This window comes from Fundulus heteroclitus, chromosome 4 (assembly GCF_011125445.2).
Source record: "Fundulus heteroclitus isolate FHET01 chromosome 4, MU-UCD_Fhet_4.1, whole genome shotgun sequence".
NCBI classification, from domain to species: Eukaryota; Metazoa; Chordata; class Actinopteri; order Cyprinodontiformes; family Fundulidae; genus Fundulus; species Fundulus heteroclitus.
The window spans coordinates 7,873,457-7,893,347 of NC_046364.1; the positions used below are offsets into that span (position 1 = coordinate 7,873,457).

Below are 19,891 nucleotides of genomic sequence, written 5' to 3' on the forward strand. Positions count from 1 at the left end.
ATCAGATTGATGCTTTATTGATCGGACTTCCCCTACGACACAAACTACAACTGGAGGCAACTCAATTAACTGGTTATAGGTTTAATAGAGGCTTCAGTTTCATACAAAGACGTACCATAATAGCATGCGGCAGGTATCCATTGGTCTGCGTCTGCAGCCCAACAGTGTTGAGCTCGGCTGCAACGTAGCGCTCTGGACTGGGCTTGTCCAGTGTAGGACGACGGATTTTACTCAGCTTGGTGGCAACAAAAAATGGCAAAACACTCTAAAAAAAAAATAAGGCAAAAATAATAAAAACATCAGTGACTGGCCTCATTAACAGTTTCCTCTCACCCACCCCATATTTAAGCTATTAACCAACAGCAACTGATAAAACCTTAGGAACCTTTAGATTTGAATAGCCCATTAATTACCTGAATGATGATCCCTTTGCTTTTGTATTCAGCTTGCAGTCCTCGGGAGAAGAAGTCCACAAATGCCTGTTTTAAACAAAAGTATGCAATTACATGCTATTTAAATAAGTTACACAAGCCTGCTGTTACTTGAATACATTTTGAAAAGTCCACCAGCAGAATTTGTATCTACCTTGACATAAAACAAACTTAATATATTACACCCATCTTAGAAATACTATGCATAAATAAATGAAATTGCCAAAAGACAGACAGACATGAAAGAAGGGCAGATGGACTGAAGGAAGGACAAGAGGAGGTAGAAGGAATTTAGAAGGTAGGATAGGAAGGAGGACACTTAGAAAAAGAAATGAAAGTGTTAAATAGCTGCATTTACAGGTTTTATTAAATATTCTGTTACTATCGAGACCTGGAAAACGTAAAATGTCTCTCCAGATTGCGGTGCATTGACCGTTTAGCAGAACACACACTGTGGATGATAGGTGGATAATGCCAACACACTTAACTATAACAGTGAGGAACAGACTGTTTTCCAGTCACCAAAAAGAACATAAGACTAAAAGACATTGATGCTGCGCTATTCCTACACATATTGATTACGTTTTGCCTCAGGGAATGTTAGTCAATAAAACAATAATTCGTAAAATGAGGACAAGGTGGCCCTCGACTCAAAGGCTACAGCGTTTGTTAACAAACTGTTTATGAAGCTGAGATGCGCCTACATGTATTCCTTCAAGTAACATTTGACGTGAAGGTCATAAACCATGTACTGCAATTACCTTGGAGGCAGAATAGACGGTGAGGAGAGGAACCGGGTACATCCCACTGGCAGATGAGATGTTTAGGATGGCTCCCTTTTTCCTAGAAACCACATAATATGATAAAAAAAAAAAAATCTTTTGCACCAGAAAGAAGGGAAAAGGGGGCTAGTATGTGGGGGGCAGGAGACACTTCAGTCTGAAATCAATCCCAGCAAGATAAAAGAATATGCTAGCACATGTGCTTGCATGCTGAGCCAAAACTCCACTTGTAGTACATCAAAGTAGAGCTGGTGGATAATGATAAGATCAAAGATACAGCAACATCAATACTTAAATGTTTACATTCTGACGACATTTTTTGCTTCAGCTCCTGGTAGATTCATCCAGATATTTTCCCCTTCTGAAAATGAACATTATTGTAAGGAAGAAAATAAGCAAAGCAGAAATCTTTAGCATAGCAATGATACTATAGTAAATGTAATGTACAAAAATGGATTAGCAAGCATGTTACGCAGAGAAATTAAAATCAATTGTTGCAAAAACATTATGAAGCATCATTACCACTCCATTCACAATTATAATTGCATTTGATGTGGAATGTAAGTGAATAAAAAAAACACCATATTTTTTTTTTCCTATATTTTTCCACATTGTTTAAAAATACTTCTATATATATTATGGCATCTTTGTCTTCCAGCTTCAAACAGAAATAGCAACACTGTCTCCCCCTTTTGGCTGCAGGAGAGTTTACCCAAATGCCACCGGCATTCGGTTGGTGCCACATTTGGCAAAGGCCGAATTGTTCAGGCCAACTGTGTCAGTTTTGTTGCTCCCCCAGTAATATCCTAGAAATTAGTAAAATTTCTTATTACGGTAATATATATTTATAAAAAAAATATAAAAAAATTTACAAATGAACACGAATGTAAACAGACAGGAACATGTAAAGCTCTGGTGTATTGGGGGTACAAAACCTGCAGTTCAGGAATTGTATTATTTTTTGTGATATTGAAGGTATTAACTGGATTAAAGCTGTTCATTTATCAGCTAGAAAACAGGTATATGATGACTTTCTTCATCATCCTTAAAAATAAGCATCTTGTTTGCACACATTTGACTTACAGTGCTGTAAAAAAAAATTACGATTTTGCTCCTTTACACATTTCTTGTCTTTGTTTTTTTGTCACTAAATATTTCCAACCACATTGGAATTTCGAACAGAGGTAAGCAGAGTAAATAAAAAAAAATGCAGTTGTTAAACAAGGATTTTATTTACTAAGAGACTAATGGTGCGTTCCTTTTGCCTGAGAGGTTGGAACTAATGAGTCGCAAGTTACGTCATCGCCGCCTTTTTGCGCTCCAGTTTCCCTCCGTCAGACAGTAGGATAAAACATGGATGCTTGCACTGTTAAAACAATAATACTGTTCTAGGCGGTATTTTGTGCAAATAAACAGCTGAAACGTCTGATGAGCACTGAAAGGTACCACCTGTATGACTACAAACAGTCTGAGTAAACAGTATGACTCAATGCTGCTGTGATTAGCAGCCATCATGAATACTCAAGGTGGGTACCATCCTGTTGCACCGACTTCCCAACTCATAACATCGATTTTCCAATTCATAACACCGACTTTAGGGGCCGTTCCAGTTAAATTTTCCGACCTGGAGGTTGAGAATTCCAACTACCGGGGACAAATGGAACGCACTAAAAGGCTGTTCAAACAAGCTGACCTTTAGGATGTTTTGGACATTTAGGACGCTACATCTGGCATCAAACCAACTGAATGTCAGAAAGGAAAAAAAAAACAAAAAAAAAAAAACATCTCATGTCAACAATAACCCATGGTGGTCATGGTATGATAACCTGGAGTAGCGCTGGGTCTTCAGCACCCGAGGAATTTTGCCATAATTATTAGACCATGACTTCTGCTCTCTATCAGAAAATCCTGAAGGAGAATGTCACAGATGAACATTCACTGTGAGCCAGGTTCTACTTCTGCTGGATGAGTCTTCCTGTTAAAAAGGGGATGTTTCCTTTAAACTGTAGCTACATCCTGCTTCTGAGAGATTGTTTTTTGGGGGGGCAGTGTTGGCCTAGTAGTTAGAGCAATGTTTAATCCATCAATGTACTTGCATTCTGAGAAGGCTACAGGAACCCTGTTCAATCCCTGCAGGCTTCCACTGTGGGTCCCTGAGCAAGACCCTTAATCCCAGATTGCTCCCCAGGCACTGTAAAAGCTGCCCACTACCAAAGGATGACGAGTTAAATGCAAAAGACAAATTTAGCTGGCATGTATAATTGCAGTGACACAAATACGCGCATTTTTGGTATGAGAGATTGCTGCCAGATCAACGATACAAGTGATTGTCCACTGTCATCATTTGCTCATCCAGGAGGAGTGAACGCTGCATCTTCTAATCTGTCTGGAAGATTCAACAGAACTGTGTTTGTAAGAGTGCCTTAAGGTGATGCGTTGTGAGCTGGTGCTACATTAACAAACTGCACTGAATATTCAAAGTTCAAGCAGAAACCCGTTTAAAATGCTGTGGAAGGACCTTAAACAGGCAGTTTCTCCTCAAGTACCCTCCAGTTCAGCTGAATTAAAAACAATTCTGCACCGAAATTCCTCCGCAGGAATGTAAAAAACAACACTCATTACCAGCTCTCGCGAATGCTAATAACCGTTTCTGCCAACAAAAGGTGGCACAACAAGGTATCAGGTTTTAATTGTTTACTTTGTCTGATAATACATTTTGTTTGAGGATCAGAAACATACAAGTTTAACAAAAAAGAAAAGCTAAGAAATCTCTAAGGGTGAAACCACTTTTTCACTAAACTGTAGATTAATTTCTCAAAATTCCTTCTCCTGGCAGAAGAACAATTATGATGGGACCTGATTTACTTCTGTAAATGTAGACCAAAATATATATTCATGGTTTTACTTAGCGCTGCACTTTCATCACATTTCCTGCTCTTACTGAACACGTACAAATATCTGAAATAGTCCTATGCCATGTGTAAATATTCACTTTTCAATATTAATTTGAAGGTTGTTTGAGCTTCACAACTATTTTGTTAAAGCACCTTTGGCAGCAATAACATCTCCCTGGTTATGACTCTAAAGCTTGAGACATCTATAAATGTATTTTCTCCAATTCTTCTCAGCAAATCTTTTCATGCTCATCACGGGCATGAGAAGCATCTGTAAACAGACATTTTAAAACTGTTTTCAGAGATGTTCAATTGGATTTTAGTCCTGACTCTGGCTGGCCCACTCTGGGAAATTCAGTGTTCCTGATGCCATTCAGTAATCTTGGCCGAGTGCTTTCGGCCGTTGTGTTGGAAGATGAAAACGTCGTCCTAGCCCAAGTTCCAAAGCACTCTGGAGGTGTTGTTCTTAATCTCCATATATTTAGCTGCTGTCATCTTGGCCTTTGTGCAACGTGAGCTAGTTGTCCCGTTTCAATTCAAAAACACATCTCACCATCATGTTTAACAGTAGGCAAACTGTTATCCAGGTAATGAGCTGTGCTTGTTTTTCTCCAGAGATGAAGCATAACACATTTATGGCCCCCTGGTCTAACATCTAACCCCTTTTCTAAATTAACGTGGGTGGCCCTAGGGCCAGTTTTCCCATTACAAGCACAAATTGGTGAGTAAGTGAGATAAGAATTGGATGATTCTCCAAAATAATCTACCTTGGTGGCCATTGGGTTCTTGGTGCCCTTTCTGATAGTGATTCCACAGTTGGTCAACATTTTGGTCAGGAGGCCAGATCTAAAGAGGGTCCTAGTGGTTGCAAACTTCTTCCTCGTATGAATGCTGGAGACGACGGTGCCTTTTTGGGTGGATTCACCGCTTCCAAAATAGTTCTGTGCTGTTCCCCATATTTGTGGGATTGACACAATAAAGTCTCAGAGGTCTACAGATAATACCTTTGATTTCAATATCTTGTTTCCACTCTGATATGAACTGTCAACTGTGTGACCTTATATAGATAATTGTTTTTCATTGCAAATTACCATATTTTTTTGGACCATAAGGCGCACTGGATTATAAGGCGCATTAAATATTCTTGCCAAGTGTGTAATATCACTCCTCCCCTCCGAATACGCAGCTCTCTCCTGAGGAGAGCTATCCATCGCTGTTGGGAAGACAGTAGTTGGGTTACACTGCCCTGTTTCTAAATTTAGGGCAAATTAAAACATAATTTTTATATTGGAGTTAACTTACTTGGTTTATTGTTTGCTAGCGCATACTCTGGCCGCGGGCGGCCTTACATGAATGCACTTCTAGTTTAGACAATACAGTCAGGCAGTCTTGTAGACAGCTCAGGGGTCCTATCAGTTACGTTGCTTACCAAAGTCATACTTACACATTTTAACAAATTTTTGAGTGCATTGTACCACATAAAATCGGCCAGTAAGGTAACGTTAACCCTATATAAGGCGCAACATAAATTTTTGAGAAAATGTAAGGCTTTCAAGTGCGCCTTATAGTCTGGAAAATATGGTATGTTAAATCAACTTTTTCACACATGCTTCCAATTTGCAAATATAGGCAATTTAGACATGACTTGTTTTAGGGGAACTATTCAATTTATTTATTTATTTGAATAGGGACAAAGCACATTAATGAACATCAGTATAAAAACAAATGTAAATATGCCGGATTATAGCTACAAAGCTAGTTTTCATCCGTAGTCCTAGGCACGCAAATACAATAAAGAACATATAATATACAATATAAGCATCAAACGGAAACAAGGAGACTTATTTTAGAATAAGTCTCCAATAGAAGACATTGTGAAAAAGGCAAAGTGTTAATTAATAAAGTGTTAATTTCTGGAGTGACTGGAGGAATTGTTGGTATAGAGGAAGAAAAACTAAAAAAAGAAAAAGAAAAACTTACCTTTCTACCATTTGAGGTAAAACAAGACGAGTCATCTACAGGAAAAGAACAATTAAATGAAAGTCAGAGACACCGAATAAAAACTCAGGACAGATAAAGAATGATTATTGTTGTGGATTGTGTGTGGATGTGTGCCTGCAAACATACATCTGTGTGGGAGGTGTGTGAAGAGGTGGTCAGAGAGGTAACACAAAGAGAGGGAGGAAATGTTAATGATAGCAGAGGGAGCCATTTGGAGAAATATTGAATGACCTAAATTAAGTGTTAAAAGAGTGGGTGTACTTTAGCTGCTTCTCTGGGAGCAGCTACATGCGGATATTGGGGACGGAAGTGACTTACTGTGCTTTATGTCACTGTTTTGCATGTGTTTGTGCGTGCGTGAATGAGTTAGTGTTCACAGCTCTGTGTGACTAACTGGTAATACATAGATCACAAACTATCCCAGCAATCTGAATCTGCTTAGACAAATGGAATTACTCAGAGGTGGCTCAGATACCACTGGGGAAAACAAACTTTATGTGGTCTATTGAATACAGACTGGGACTGAGCAGGACATAACTTGAGGCTGGTTCACACGGCAGGATTTTAAAATAAATCGGACGATTTTCAAATCCTGAGAGACACCACACGTAAAGATAAAAAAAGGTTTGTTCGTACAGCGTATGGTGTCCGCTCAGACGGCCAGCTCAACACACCACACACACACAAACAGATTTCACTTAAGATCATTCAGATGTAAGACGAGAAATCTTTTGAATCCTCTCAAGATCAAACATGAGTTCAGAGCAAATAAACATGGATGACCAGAAGAACAATGGGGATAATCTGGACAAATTTTAATAGAGTAAACATGACAAAAAGAAAAAGGCGTTGGTTAAAGAAGTGAAGACAACGCGACCAGGGGCTCTGAGCTTGCTTCACTATGAAATAGCAGAGTTTTTGTTTTTTTTTCCTCTCGGGCAATCCCTCAATGCACTGATTGACTACACGTCACATTCAACAGGCTGCTCTTTGGTCCTCTGGAGACACCACACACGGTAGGATATCGGGGCAAGAAAACCCAACGTGTTTAATATCCCTGACTTGAAGTCGGAGCTGTCCCACTGAGCGGACCCGATCTCTCTTAACGCACCACACACGGCAGGATAATCTCTTAAGATTATTTTAAGAGACACCCCAATAGTCACCACCTCTTGGAACGGCATAAAAGTCTAAACGGCTGAAAATCCTGCCGAGTGAACCAGGCTTTAATCTTTGCTGAAGTTTTCCACTTTTTAATCTTTGCAACTTGAGCAAAAAAAAAAAAGAGTGTCAGTTTGAGAGCAGATCTACCTCTTCAACACATGGAGTCCAGGCTGTAATAACAGCTAAAAGTGCATTATCTAAATATCACCAGGTAGGCAAAGAAACTTACGCAACCACGATTTCATTTTAAATGGTTGGTTTCCTTTCATGCTGACATTAAAAAATGTTCAACCCCCCTTTTGGTCACAGTTATCAAAAAGCATTCAGCACACTCACCTGGCACACCGATGTTATGTTAATGTTGATCATTGTGTCGATAAACTGAAATAAGAAACAAGCCACATTGATGTAGTTAATCGTTTTAACAGTTTAAGAATTAATTTATGACATGGAGGGAAAGTTAAACTAGTCTTATAATTTTAGAAGGCCATACAACAACAGTCCATTTCTTACAAGCCCAGATGACTGAAGGAATTATGAGTAGTTCAGTTCACCGGTTTAAAAAGACCAAGACTCATAAAATGACAGCAAAGCATTCCACTTACAAAACAATTATTTACTCTGAAATGGACCTATATCGATCCCACCATGATTTATCTGTGACATAAGTGATGCAACCAAACTCAGAACTTTAAATGTGTATATATTTCAAACACAAAGGAAAGACTTACAGTGTCCAGGTTGGGAAGGTTGAGGAAGAATTCGGGGTAGGTATAGGATATGCCCACATTGTTTACTATAGAATAGATATGAAAAAGAGCAGTTATGGGAAAGTGAAAATACACTGAATAACCCAGACCACAGGCCAGGAATTTTTATTTTATTTTTCAAAAATGAATAAAATTTAAAAAATAAGAATAAAAAAAAACGGTGAACATGCTATTCACATTTTTATCTTTTGGGGGCAGCAAAGAGTCGTTAAACCAGCTGTATATAAAGGTGTGTCTCAATTTATGTTTATGTATTTGGCAGATGATTTTAAGCCAACTTAACTTACAAGTGAGCTTTTAACAGTGTAGTCAACCTCAAGGCTAACACTCTTAATAATTTAAAATATAAACAAAGTAATTTATCAGAGTTAAAAAGTGAAAATAATTTAGATTAATTGCACATGGTGATATAACATGTATTCCTTTTGCCTTTGATGATAATGGTTTTCAGCTCATGAAAATCCAACAGTTTCTCAGAAAATTCAATAAAGATTAACAAAAAGAAATTATGAAGATATGCATTTTTAAAGAATATATCGCAAATGTATTTTCTCACAAAGATTGTACGCAGCATCAATAGTTCAAATAACTGCTTTAATAGCAATAAATATTAGCTATTCTAAAGTTACAATGCTCTCATACTCTTCATGTTAGATAATTACAGATTATATTTGATTTAACATCTTCAAGCAAAATGTGTTTCTAGAAAAGAGATGGGAGTATTTATTTTCATTATTTTTTGTTAAACATTCTTTATTTGGGGACCATCTTTACTATGAAACTAAAGAAGACAGACACCAACAGCATTTTTTAATAATTTCTTTATCACAAGTCATTTTAAGATGACAACATTTTCCTGAAATTGTACAGCACTTGATTAGCAGTTACACTCAATACTTAGTTAGGGCTCCTTTGGATGAATTACAGGAGCAATACGGCGTTGAATGGAGGTAATCAGCCTGAGGCCGTCCTGAGCTGTCCAGGATGCCCAGGTTGCTTTAATAATGGCCTTCAGCTCTTTTGTTGAATCTGTTTTTTTTTATTTCAACCATTTCCAATTTATTCTTTATGCCGTTTTGGTCAGCATGCGTTGCAAGCAGGGGGAAGCATTAAGGGCTCAAAAACATCTTTGTAGACTGCTGCGCTGACTTTAGACTAGAGAAAACAATGTGGGATAATGCCATATGTCTTCCCAGACCATAATGACTGTTTACTGCACAACCATTAATGGCCCTTAAGCAACTTGGTGCCTCTCCTCTTTTGTTGTATATTTAACCTCTGTAAAGTGTTAATTGCTACACATTCTGTAAAGTTCTATAAAGTTTGATTAAGTGATATTTCGGTTAGTGTTCTGTCTTTTTTAAAGCTAAAATTTACCTTCAACTCAATGTCCTGTTAATATGCTTCCATACAGCAACGTGAACAACCGACTCCTTTAGTAAAACTACAGGGATGACTTATAAACCCTAGTAGAGGGTGTCGGTCATTGCCGGACAACAGTTCTAGTCAGCTTTCTTTTTCTGTTGCCGTTCTGTGATATTCTAAATTTCCTGAGAAACTAAAGTTTGGGTTTTTCATCAGCTGCAAGGCACAAGTCTTAGGATTAACAGAAACAAATGCTTTAAATATACTGCTATTTATTCAACAGGTTTCATGTTTTAAACTGAAATTCAGAATCAAAGTCATCTTTTCATTCTAATTTATTAAGATGTTCATGCAAACCTTATATTTCTACTAGAAGATTAAAGAGCAATTCAGCTGGAATCGTCTATGCTTGTGTTCATATAACTAAACTCTACATAAAACTTAGGTGAGCTGAGTGAGCTGGAGACTTACCCAGCACTCCAATCTCCAGTCCCGCAAGGCCTTCTTCAATCTTGGTGTAAATATCTGTAGCGCTGAAGTCTGCTGCAATCGTTTTGGTCTCGACGCCACATTTGCTTGCTGTGGGCACAATCATACATTTCAGCTTAGTAAATAAGGGTATTGGAGACAGTAAAAGGGTTAATTTAAATGCCTATCAAACATGTTCCTAGAGTGGGAAAAGTAGAGCATAGAAAGAAAAAATAACTCAAGCCTCAAATCATCATCAAGGAAAGTATCCCTTTTATTTAATTGTATGGTTTCACACTTAGCTCCAGCAGGAGGCTTTACTCCTCCTAAGTAAAGCCCCTGCTGCATCTCTACAGTACTGAAAGGATCATGTGTAAGACACTCAATTTAGTGTTATATCATTTAGTCACTTGTCAATTAGGCCCTTTGGGTGATAAAACACTTCAGGCTGAGGATGAATGAGGCTATACAGCTGCAAGGATCATGATGGTTAAACCCTAGTCCAGCAACTGCTTGCCTTAATGGATCACCTATATTAGTCTTTTTCTTTGGAAGACAGGCACTATTGATTTCCCTTGACACAGAAATGTAAGATTGAGTTGAATAATTGTTTAAATACACTAATATTCTGTCACCTTTAATATATTTTACTCTGATGTGCCATGTTAGAGAGAGAGAGAGAAAAAAATAAATCAAAGATGATTTCAAAACATAAAAGTGCACATATCTTACAGATTGCCTTGGACACCTCATCGAGTTTTTCCTGAGTGCGGCTAATCAGAACGATGGCAAATCCTCTGCGGGCAAGCTGTTTAGAAGCCGAGGGGGGAAAAAAAACAAACTAAGTCCACAAAGACAACAAACAAAGCATGCTGCTGAAATCACAAAAAATTAGAGACAAATAGATAAAAGAGGGTTAAAAAAAAAAAAAAAACACATCAACTTGCATCTCTAATTTGGGTTCGGTTAACCTTTACCATTTTCACATGTAAAAATGTTTGACAATTTTGCAGCGTTGGTTAAATTAATTCAGACGGAGAAAAATAAATAAAAGACATTGAAGTCTATGAAAAACTACAGAACTAGTACAACACACTTCACATGCATACAAAAAAAAAAAAAAAAAAGATACATTTTATGCAAACTGAATCTGAATAAACATTTTTTCCATGGCATCCTACCTCCTCTGCATATGCTTTCCCAATCCCATCTGTGGCTCCTGTTACAACTGCAAGTGGGAAAAAAAAAAAAGAACATACACAGACCGAATTAGCATTTTTTCCATAAATTTGGTATAATTAAACTGAAAAGGGGTGACAGTAGTACACGCTGTGTGATTTAACTTGTTCATACACTCAGTGAGTAGTTGATGTCGTTTGTAGAGTCAAATAATGATCATAATCTACTACTGTAACATCATCCTCTTCCAGGGTGACTGTCAACCAGATTTTGGATCTTGTGTGCAGACGTTTAATTCAGCCATATGAGTGTCAACAGGATGGGTTTGCAGCTTACAGGGCCTGGCAAAAGCATTCATATGACAAACCCTTTCACATTTAATTATGTTACAACCAACAACTCTGCTGCTCTTTAGAATAAGATCAAATCTAAATATCGTTGGCGTCTCTAAATGGGGAAATCCAGGTGTATCAGCAGCAAAGTGACAAATGGAAGCATACAGGATACACATTAAAGGTCGAACGATATATCGGCCGGCCGATACATTTGGTCAATATTTGCGCTTTTGTCTTGTATCTTCTGTTCTCCCGTTCACAACCTTGGTGTCATTACAACGTCTGAACACAGGTGGGAAACCTTTGTAAAAAGTCTAGAACTATGCTGATTTTAATGAATGTTTCCTTTTGGTTTAAACTGACACGTGTAAAGTTTGTTATCATTGTGTCATTTTTCTCACGTAAATGAAAGAAGAAAAAGCATTATCGGCTTCAAGAATCGGCCCCCAAAAAAGAAAAGAAAAACGGCCCCATGTATTGGATATTGGTTTGCCTGATGTCAAAATAATCATTATCGGCCTTAAAAACCCTGCATCATCAATCTCTAGTACACAAAGATAGCAATAATCAAACCAAAACATATATAGACTGGACAGTAAGGTCAAATGTGCAATCTAAACAAAAACAAAAAAATAAATAAAAAATAAACAGAACAGTTAAGAAACATAGCATAGTCTGATTCCCACACATGCAAAGGGAGAACATGGGACCCAGGTACCATTAACTGCACCGCTGTGCAGCCCCGGCCTTGTCAAATCCCAGACCATAACTCAATTAAGAATCTGTGGGTAGACTCCAAGATCACCATTTACAAGAAAAACCATCCAACATGGACCGGTTTTGCCTCGGGGAATGGCCAAAAAATCCCAGTTGCAGGATGTGGCAAGCTCAGAGAGACTTATCCAAAGTCACTTGCAGCTGTAATTACTCTACAAAGTACTGACTCTGGGGAATAAACAGTCAAGCATGTTGAGGTTTTGTTGTTTTGTCATATTTGTTGTTTGCTTCTCAACAAAATACTACAACACTGTAGGCATGTACTGTAAATGAAATTGTGCACTCTCAAACAATCCATTTTATTTCCATTTTGTGAAATGAAAAATGAAAAGCCAGGAGACCTTCAGTTAACATGCATCTATATGGAGATCAAATCCTACCCAAGTGGTCTAGCCAATGGACTTTTAGGGGAATCAGAGTAAGGTTTCAGATTTTTTATTTGCAACAATCTCTTATAACCACATATTTTATCCGTCACACAAAAATCACATTATACTGAACTTTGTGATTAACACCTAAAATAATTTCAAAGAAAGTGTGAATGAATGTTTACGAGGTACTATTTAGTCGACATTTCAAACAATCATTGATTTTGGTGTTAAGCTCACAACTAGCTTACACCTGGCTAATGTCCCCTCTTCAAAGGTGGCAAAAGCTGTTGATTTAACAGATGTGAAACTATGCGTAAGCCACAACAATGGATCACTGTGTAGTCTTATCCTATCAAACACACTTGATATTAGATAAACACTGTGACTAGCCAAGCACCAGCAAGGCCAAGTGGAAAACTGGTTGAATGGAGGAAGGGCAGAGGCAAATGAAACAAGAGCTTTCAGAAATGTCTGACTCTTGGGTTAGTGCTTATAAAAAAAAAAAAAAAAAAGGAAAACTTCTTCACAGACAGAAAAGGCACATGGAAAACGAGACAAACTACAGCAATAGAGGAGAAAGGAAAGAAGCATCAATACACAGACAAACAGTGCCACCTACAGAAACTTCTCAGACATCTGTGTGTCTGAGAAGATGCTGTGCAAAAAAAAGAAAAAACAGCAATGATGGCCAAGCACAAAGAGCTTGACAAAAATAAATAAAAAAAGACAATGCTTTTTTTTGTGGCCAAAAAGCCTGTGTCAGTTCAGACAGGTGTTCTGCAGAGAGATGTGCAGAGCTGCTACTGTGACAGAGGAGGACAAAGAAAAGAAAGAGCAAGGTTCTCTGTCATATGCAGCAGCGCGAGCAGATGCCCTGGAAATGCCTGGCACAAACAGCAGCAGCAGACTATTTTTAGCCGTCCATGTCTTTAAAAAAAGAACGATTCATCACATCCCTTTCTAAATATAACAAAACGTGGATTGAGACAGGAAGTGTTGCAATAATATGTCCCTGTATAACCTAAAAGCGAATCCATTATAGAGAAACTCATCTTATTCATGGGTAAACCTACTTTTCTTCAATCATTTGTGCTTTCATTTACAGACGTTTTTTTAAAAAACAATATTCTCCATCAAGGCTTAGAGAGAACCCCAACCATAAAATAATAACCTTCTGTGTTCAATAGCACTTAAAATATTGTGTTTAAATATTGAAATGATTTAAAATACATCCACTATGCTGGATCTGTATGTATTGTTGCTTATCCTTAACAGGACAGGCACAAATGAGCAACAGATAAATAAATAAATAAAATAATAATGTAATATGCCACAAGTAGGGACTGCTACAATGAAAAACAAGAATTAGACCATTTATCCAGCCCCGCTTGAAAGGTCAAAGGGAGGAAAGGGGTGGGGCACACAGAACAGGTGGCCAGTCCACCGCAGAGACACAGGAGAAACAACCGTGCAAACACACTCAGCGCTATTTAGGATAATAATGATGAATTGTAATTGATGATGTCTGAACCCACCCACCCCCACAACCTGTTGTACTGTTGGTTCCATAAGATCATCAATAAATGCTGCTATTATGTTTCAAAACAGAGCACATAATTTATTGTGCACCCTTTAGCAGCAGTTGCACTACCAGAACCTAAGTGCTTTGGTGGAAATACAAATACAAAAGTACAAATACAAGTACAAGTGTTTGTTCTATAAGGCTTTGACAATATGAGGTGAGTTACACCAAAAGGATTTACGGATTTTCAAGTATTATACTTTCTATTGTGAGTTTTGCCATCACACTAAATATCACAGAATATGACTATGACATCTTAAGTAGACTTCACAGATCTCTAGTAAAAAAAAAAAAAAAAAGGGGAGAAAAAAAATATATACATGGAATAGAAACGTACAGGTAATGATAAGTGAAATATTTTTCTCATTCTGAAATGATTATCACCAAATAATGAACATTTCAGAGAGCTGACAGATCTGCCCTGGAGAGGACCACCCGGCACAGATGGTGCAGCCATGGAGAGGCTTACGAAGAGACATCTGAACAGGTTTACAGCAATTGTTAAATATTTTTCTATTTACAAAACATTTAAAGTTCTTAAAGCTAATAAATCATAGAACGAACCTTCTTTTCCCCAAAGACTACTTTTATAGTTTGGTCACTTTTTGTTTCATAATAAACAGTCATGGAGTAATAAATTAACCTTTACATGTTTGTTTTAGCTGTGGATCCTTACAGGTTGTTTTTGGCCATTAAACTGTCTAATCCACCTCTCATATCCAGGAACTCACTAGGAGTTATAAGCCAAAAAACTCAAACTACAGCCAGTTAACACATGGGTACCCATGTCAATGGACAGCTTCCTAAAATGGATCTAAGAACAAGAAAGAAAAATAAATAAATAAAACACTCCTGCCTTTGCTTCTCTGCTTCAGTTAAACGTCCCAAAATCCCGCGTCGCATCACCATCACATATCAGGTGGCCAACCCCCCAATAAAAAAGAAAATAATCAGTTATATCAGCCTAGTTTTATCTATTGGACAGAGGCATATGTGTTAAAATTGGCCAACATTGGCTAATACCAATGTTAATGCTGATATATAGAGTATCCCTGATCATTCCTCAATGTCATGTTATAAACACAAACCTCAACATAATATGGCACTGTATGCTGCATTATTAATAATTGCACAATATATTATTTTGCTTTAGAACTTAGCTTGTTATTCATATTACTAATCTAATGTTTAAGTGTCTATGTGATTTTGCCCAAATTTCCCCATTGTGGGACAGTAAAGGCATTTATTATCTTAATTAGATTTTATGCATTTTCATTTGTTTTTTACAAATATAAATCGTTGAATTTATATTCAGCCGCCCCTATACTCTGATAACTCTAAGTCACCGAACTAGTATAAAGTACCCCTGTGAGTAATTTAGCCTCAGTATAAATCAAAATGGCCTGTTAAAATAGTAAATGGCTTGTACTTGTATAGCGCTTTAACTAGTCTTGACGACCTCCAAAGCACTTCACACTACAGTCAGTCATTCACCCATTCACACCCTGACAGTGGTGAGCTATGTTAGTAGCTACAGCTGCCCTGGGGCAGACTGACAGAGGCGAGGCTGCCATGCACTGGCGCCGGCGTCTCTGACAGAGACAGTCAGTGTGGGGGATTGAACCGGCAACTCGCCAATTGCAAGACAAACTCCCTAACCTCTGTGCCACAATAGACAATAATTTACCTTTTTGGCTTATTTACAAATGCTATACGTCAGAGAAAAAAAATAACACTGCAAATCAGAGTGAATACACCATCACTCTGATTTGCAGTGTTATCATAAGCGGGCGACATGGCACAGAGGTTAGGGAATTTGTCTAGCAACTGGCGGGTTGCCGGTTCGATCTCCCACACTGACTGTCTCTGTCGTTGTGTCCTTGGGCAAGACACTTCACCTGCATTGCCTGCTGGCGGTGGTCAGAGGGCCCGGTGGCACCGGTGCATGACAGCCTTGCCTCTGTCAGTCTGCCCCAGGGCAGCTGTAGCTACTAACATAGCTCACCACTGTCAGGGTGTGAATGGCTGCTGTAGTGTGAAGCGCTTTGGAGGTCGTCAAGACTAGTTAAAGCGCTATACAAGTACAAGCCATTTACCATCGGTAAATTTGGTTACCTAAACCAAATTTCCTTACTCATTTTTCATCTAATGCTTTGTCGACAACTCCACAAACCGCTTCCCTTTCTAAAGTCTTGAGCTCAATGAGTCTGAAATCGTTTTAGATGCAATAATATTGGCCCAGAAGTTAATAATGCAACATCAACTGTTGTCATGAAATGATTATGTCCTTTCTTTAAGATCTAATATTCCTTCAAAAATAATGAAATTTAAAGCACAAGTTTTCTTTTCATCTTACACCGTTTAATCTTTTTCTTCCACCACTCGTCTCTTTTATTGCACCTCCTCTCCGCGCTGTGTGATGTTCTTCGGTGCAGATGATGCTGAGAAGCCAAGCATCCTTTAGGGCTGCAGGAGCGCCATACAGAAGGGAGCGGCCGAAGAAAAAAAAGAAAATGACAGACGCGAACATGGGGGATCCTGGGGGCAACTAAAAATAGCACAGATAGTTAGAGAAGGGGTGGGGGTACGAGAGAGTCTGTAGGCGAAATGATGAGGCCGGTTTATTTTTATCCGTTTTAAGAATGAACATTTTTTTTGTTGTTATTTCCAGGCGGGACAGGAATAAAAAGAAAGATTTTACAGCTGACTGCATGTTCCCTTCACTCAAACAAATAAAGATCTATTTTTGGAGCTGCAGTTGTCTCCTGCAAATCTAGGTCAGACTGGGTGAGTGTCCTGAATGATCCTGCTACTATGTGCACGTGAGCCCCGGATATCAACACAGCCGCTCATTTCTCAGGTCACCACCAGCGTCGGCTGAATTAAGGCCTTGGTCATAATCACTGAAAATAAGATAAGGGGACCGACAAATGTTAGAGTAAGTCACGTTATAAAAATAAAAGCACATCAGCTTTACAGTAGAAAAAAAGGCTAAAAAAAGATTTTAAGAACAGGTTGCTACAAACGCACACACTACAGAGTAAAGCTACTGAACATTACCCAAGCCCAAAAAGCCCAGAATGTTGGTTTTATAGGTGAGCTCAGAGCAAGGAAATTACTTGCTTTACAGCCCTTATTAAATCATGCATAAAGCACAATCCAAACTATGTAATTTTAAACTGTGATATACCATTTTTATCTTTAGAATTATAACTCGCCAGTCCAATTAATTATTCTTGCAGGTAACGACCAGCAGAGGGAGACACAGAGCTCCACTAAGGCAAGACCAGAAATCCAAGGTTGCAAAGGGAAGAGAATATAAGAATGTTACCAGGATTACTAAATTTTTTAGAGGAGCGGTGCTACATTTCTAAACATGGCAGGGGGAAGGCGTATAAAGGCGTCAGACAGGAAACAGAACTTTGAGAGGTCTGAAACACTTGAAAGCTAATGAAAACAGCTCATGTTGCACACAGCTAACACTAGAAGCGCTTATCAAAAGGAATATGCTTAAAAATGATTATTAAGGCAGAAATATTGATGGTGAAAAGGAAGTTATTTTTTCATATTCTAAGTTCTCTTCACACACAAATATCTTAAAGGGAATGTTATTGTTCTATTGTGTACTTTTTGATCAATCTTGGAGCTGCTTATTGTACTTGAAGCAAGCTCGACTATACACTACATGACAGTGAAACAAAAAAAAAATGCAAATCTTTGACACTTCATTTAGAAAGATTTGGCATGTCAGGACACAAGAAATATAATTATTATATTTCTTATAAAAATGTATAAGTTGTTTAAGGCAAGAAAAGTCCATGAATTGGGAGGGATTATGAGGCCGTTTCCAAAGAACAGGAAATATCAAATATTAAAATAAACATTATTCACAAGTGTAAAAAGATTTAAGAGAGCTATGCGTCTTCTCAGCAGTGGACATCTCAGCATGTTAACCCTTAGGGTCAGGCCATGCTGGGCTCAAACTACAAAGAAAGAAAAAAAATAAACACGTCAAGCTGCACACGCCTCAGACAGCAAGTTAAACGCTTATGTTTATAACTTTTATGTGTCATTTAGCTGAAGCAGAGAAATCCTTTATATTCTCTAAGTGTCTTTTCTGCCTGTAACAATGGAGATGATGAAGCATCTAAATATGCCAGCATAGCAATAAGACAACTTTTTCACATCATTCTGGTTATACAGCTTCATCTGAAGTTGATCTCTCTACATATTTTTCACTTTTTTTCCTCTGCAAGAAATCTTGATCACTAATTTTTAACTAAATAAAAATACTGAAATGAGACACTAACCGGCTCCAAATTATACGTTACATAGTGAATCATTGAAATATGTAGCGGTGCGAATGCAGAGCTGAGTAAAGCAATATAAGTGAAAGTTCCAACTTAAAGTTTTTGTGTATCACAATACGTAAGAATTACATGATTTTGTAAAGACTCCATAGCACTAATATCTCAGAGGCCTTTGTCTAGCAAGTGCATTTCATTAGGATGTAACTGCAACAGCTCACTAGTATTTTCACAGCTGCTCCCTTCTTCTGCTAAATTGCTCAACCACACACACACACACACACACACACACACACACACACACACACACACGTGAAATGTAGGAACCGCTGAACCAGAATCCTGAGGATACCGTGCCTCATGTGTGCCTCATTTATGAATGACTCTAAAGTTGTTATATAACCAGGCTGTCCTCCCAATCAAGTCTACTTCACTAAGAGAAAGTTTGTGAATGAAAGTAAGAGTGGAGGCCAACAGGCTCCTTTTGCCTCATTGCATATTCTGAATCATTTTGCACGAGTGATCCAAAAATAAACTCCCTCCTCCCACTGATGAAGTTCCATTTATAGCCACACACACACACACACACAAGAAAAAAAGATCAAAAGCTAATTCAGTTTCTGGCTTCAAAACATTTGTCTCTCTCCAGCAGACTGATGTGACGCTGCGGCTTAAAAGAGATGCAGAGAGTTAAATCAATCCCCGGTCTGTCTTTTCTTTACAATAAAAACACCAACGGGCCAAAACACATTAACTTTTAGATTACCAACAGGATCTGTAGCGGACCTGCATTTCAAACACATCCCGTCTTGCAGCATCCATGTAGAAATATGAACTTTGATCTTCTGGCTCACACGTGTTAGGTAACGTCAGGTAGCCGGTTCAAATGTCAACGTTCAGTCAGTGAGCAGCGTGGACCGATGGAGAGTATTGAATCTGATTTGATAATCTTCTCGAACCACAATCCCGTCACAGGATTTACAACATTTCACAAAAAAAAAAAAAAAAAAAAAAAAAAAAAGCCCGACATGCCGTGCTTACTACTGTTTAAAAAGGTAGCGCCCTGCATTTACTGCTGGAGCAAACAAGATAGGACAAGATGGGTTCACTGTTGCAAAATGGGAAGGCTAAAGACCACAGACTCAACAAATGTGAACTATTAAACAGTCTTAGGAAACACGTTACATGGATGTGTCACACTTTTTAATCATAGAAAACTTCCTTGTAACATTTTGTAGCCACATCGATTAAACATGTAGACCGACAGCATTTTAACTGTACAATAACTAACAAAAAATAATAAGCTTTATTAATCATTGCAACATGTATTCTGAAGAAATTTGCCCTATGCATTTAATCCATCCCTTTTAGGAAGCAGTGGGCTGCCTCTGGGGCACCCAGGGAGCATTCTGGGGCTAAGGGTCTGGCTCGGGGCCCCAGTGGGCAGTGTGAGAGATTCGAACTG

At 38.2% G+C, this 19,891-nt stretch overlaps 1 protein-coding gene across 1 annotated transcript in view; it reads right to left on the bottom strand.

The window, feature by feature from the left end:
- hsd17b12b (hydroxysteroid (17-beta) dehydrogenase 12b) overlaps window positions 1–19,891 on the bottom strand; it is a 28,052-nt gene that overhangs the window by 5,259 nt on the left and 2,902 nt on the right. The window contains exons 2-10 of the mRNA XM_012854254.3: window positions 11,057–11,103; window positions 10,608–10,683; window positions 9,879–9,986; window positions 8,004–8,068; window positions 7,609–7,653; window positions 6,088–6,122; window positions 1,193–1,274; window positions 414–479; window positions 116–265 (exon numbers count right to left, since the gene is read on the bottom strand). Coding sequence (XP_012709708.2) covers window positions 116–265; window positions 414–479; window positions 1,193–1,274; window positions 6,088–6,122; window positions 7,609–7,653; window positions 8,004–8,068; window positions 9,879–9,986; window positions 10,608–10,683; window positions 11,057–11,103 — 674 coding nt within the window. The remainder of the gene's footprint in view (window positions 1–115; window positions 266–413; window positions 480–1,192; window positions 1,275–6,087; window positions 6,123–7,608; window positions 7,654–8,003; window positions 8,069–9,878; window positions 9,987–10,607; window positions 10,684–11,056; window positions 11,104–19,891) is intronic.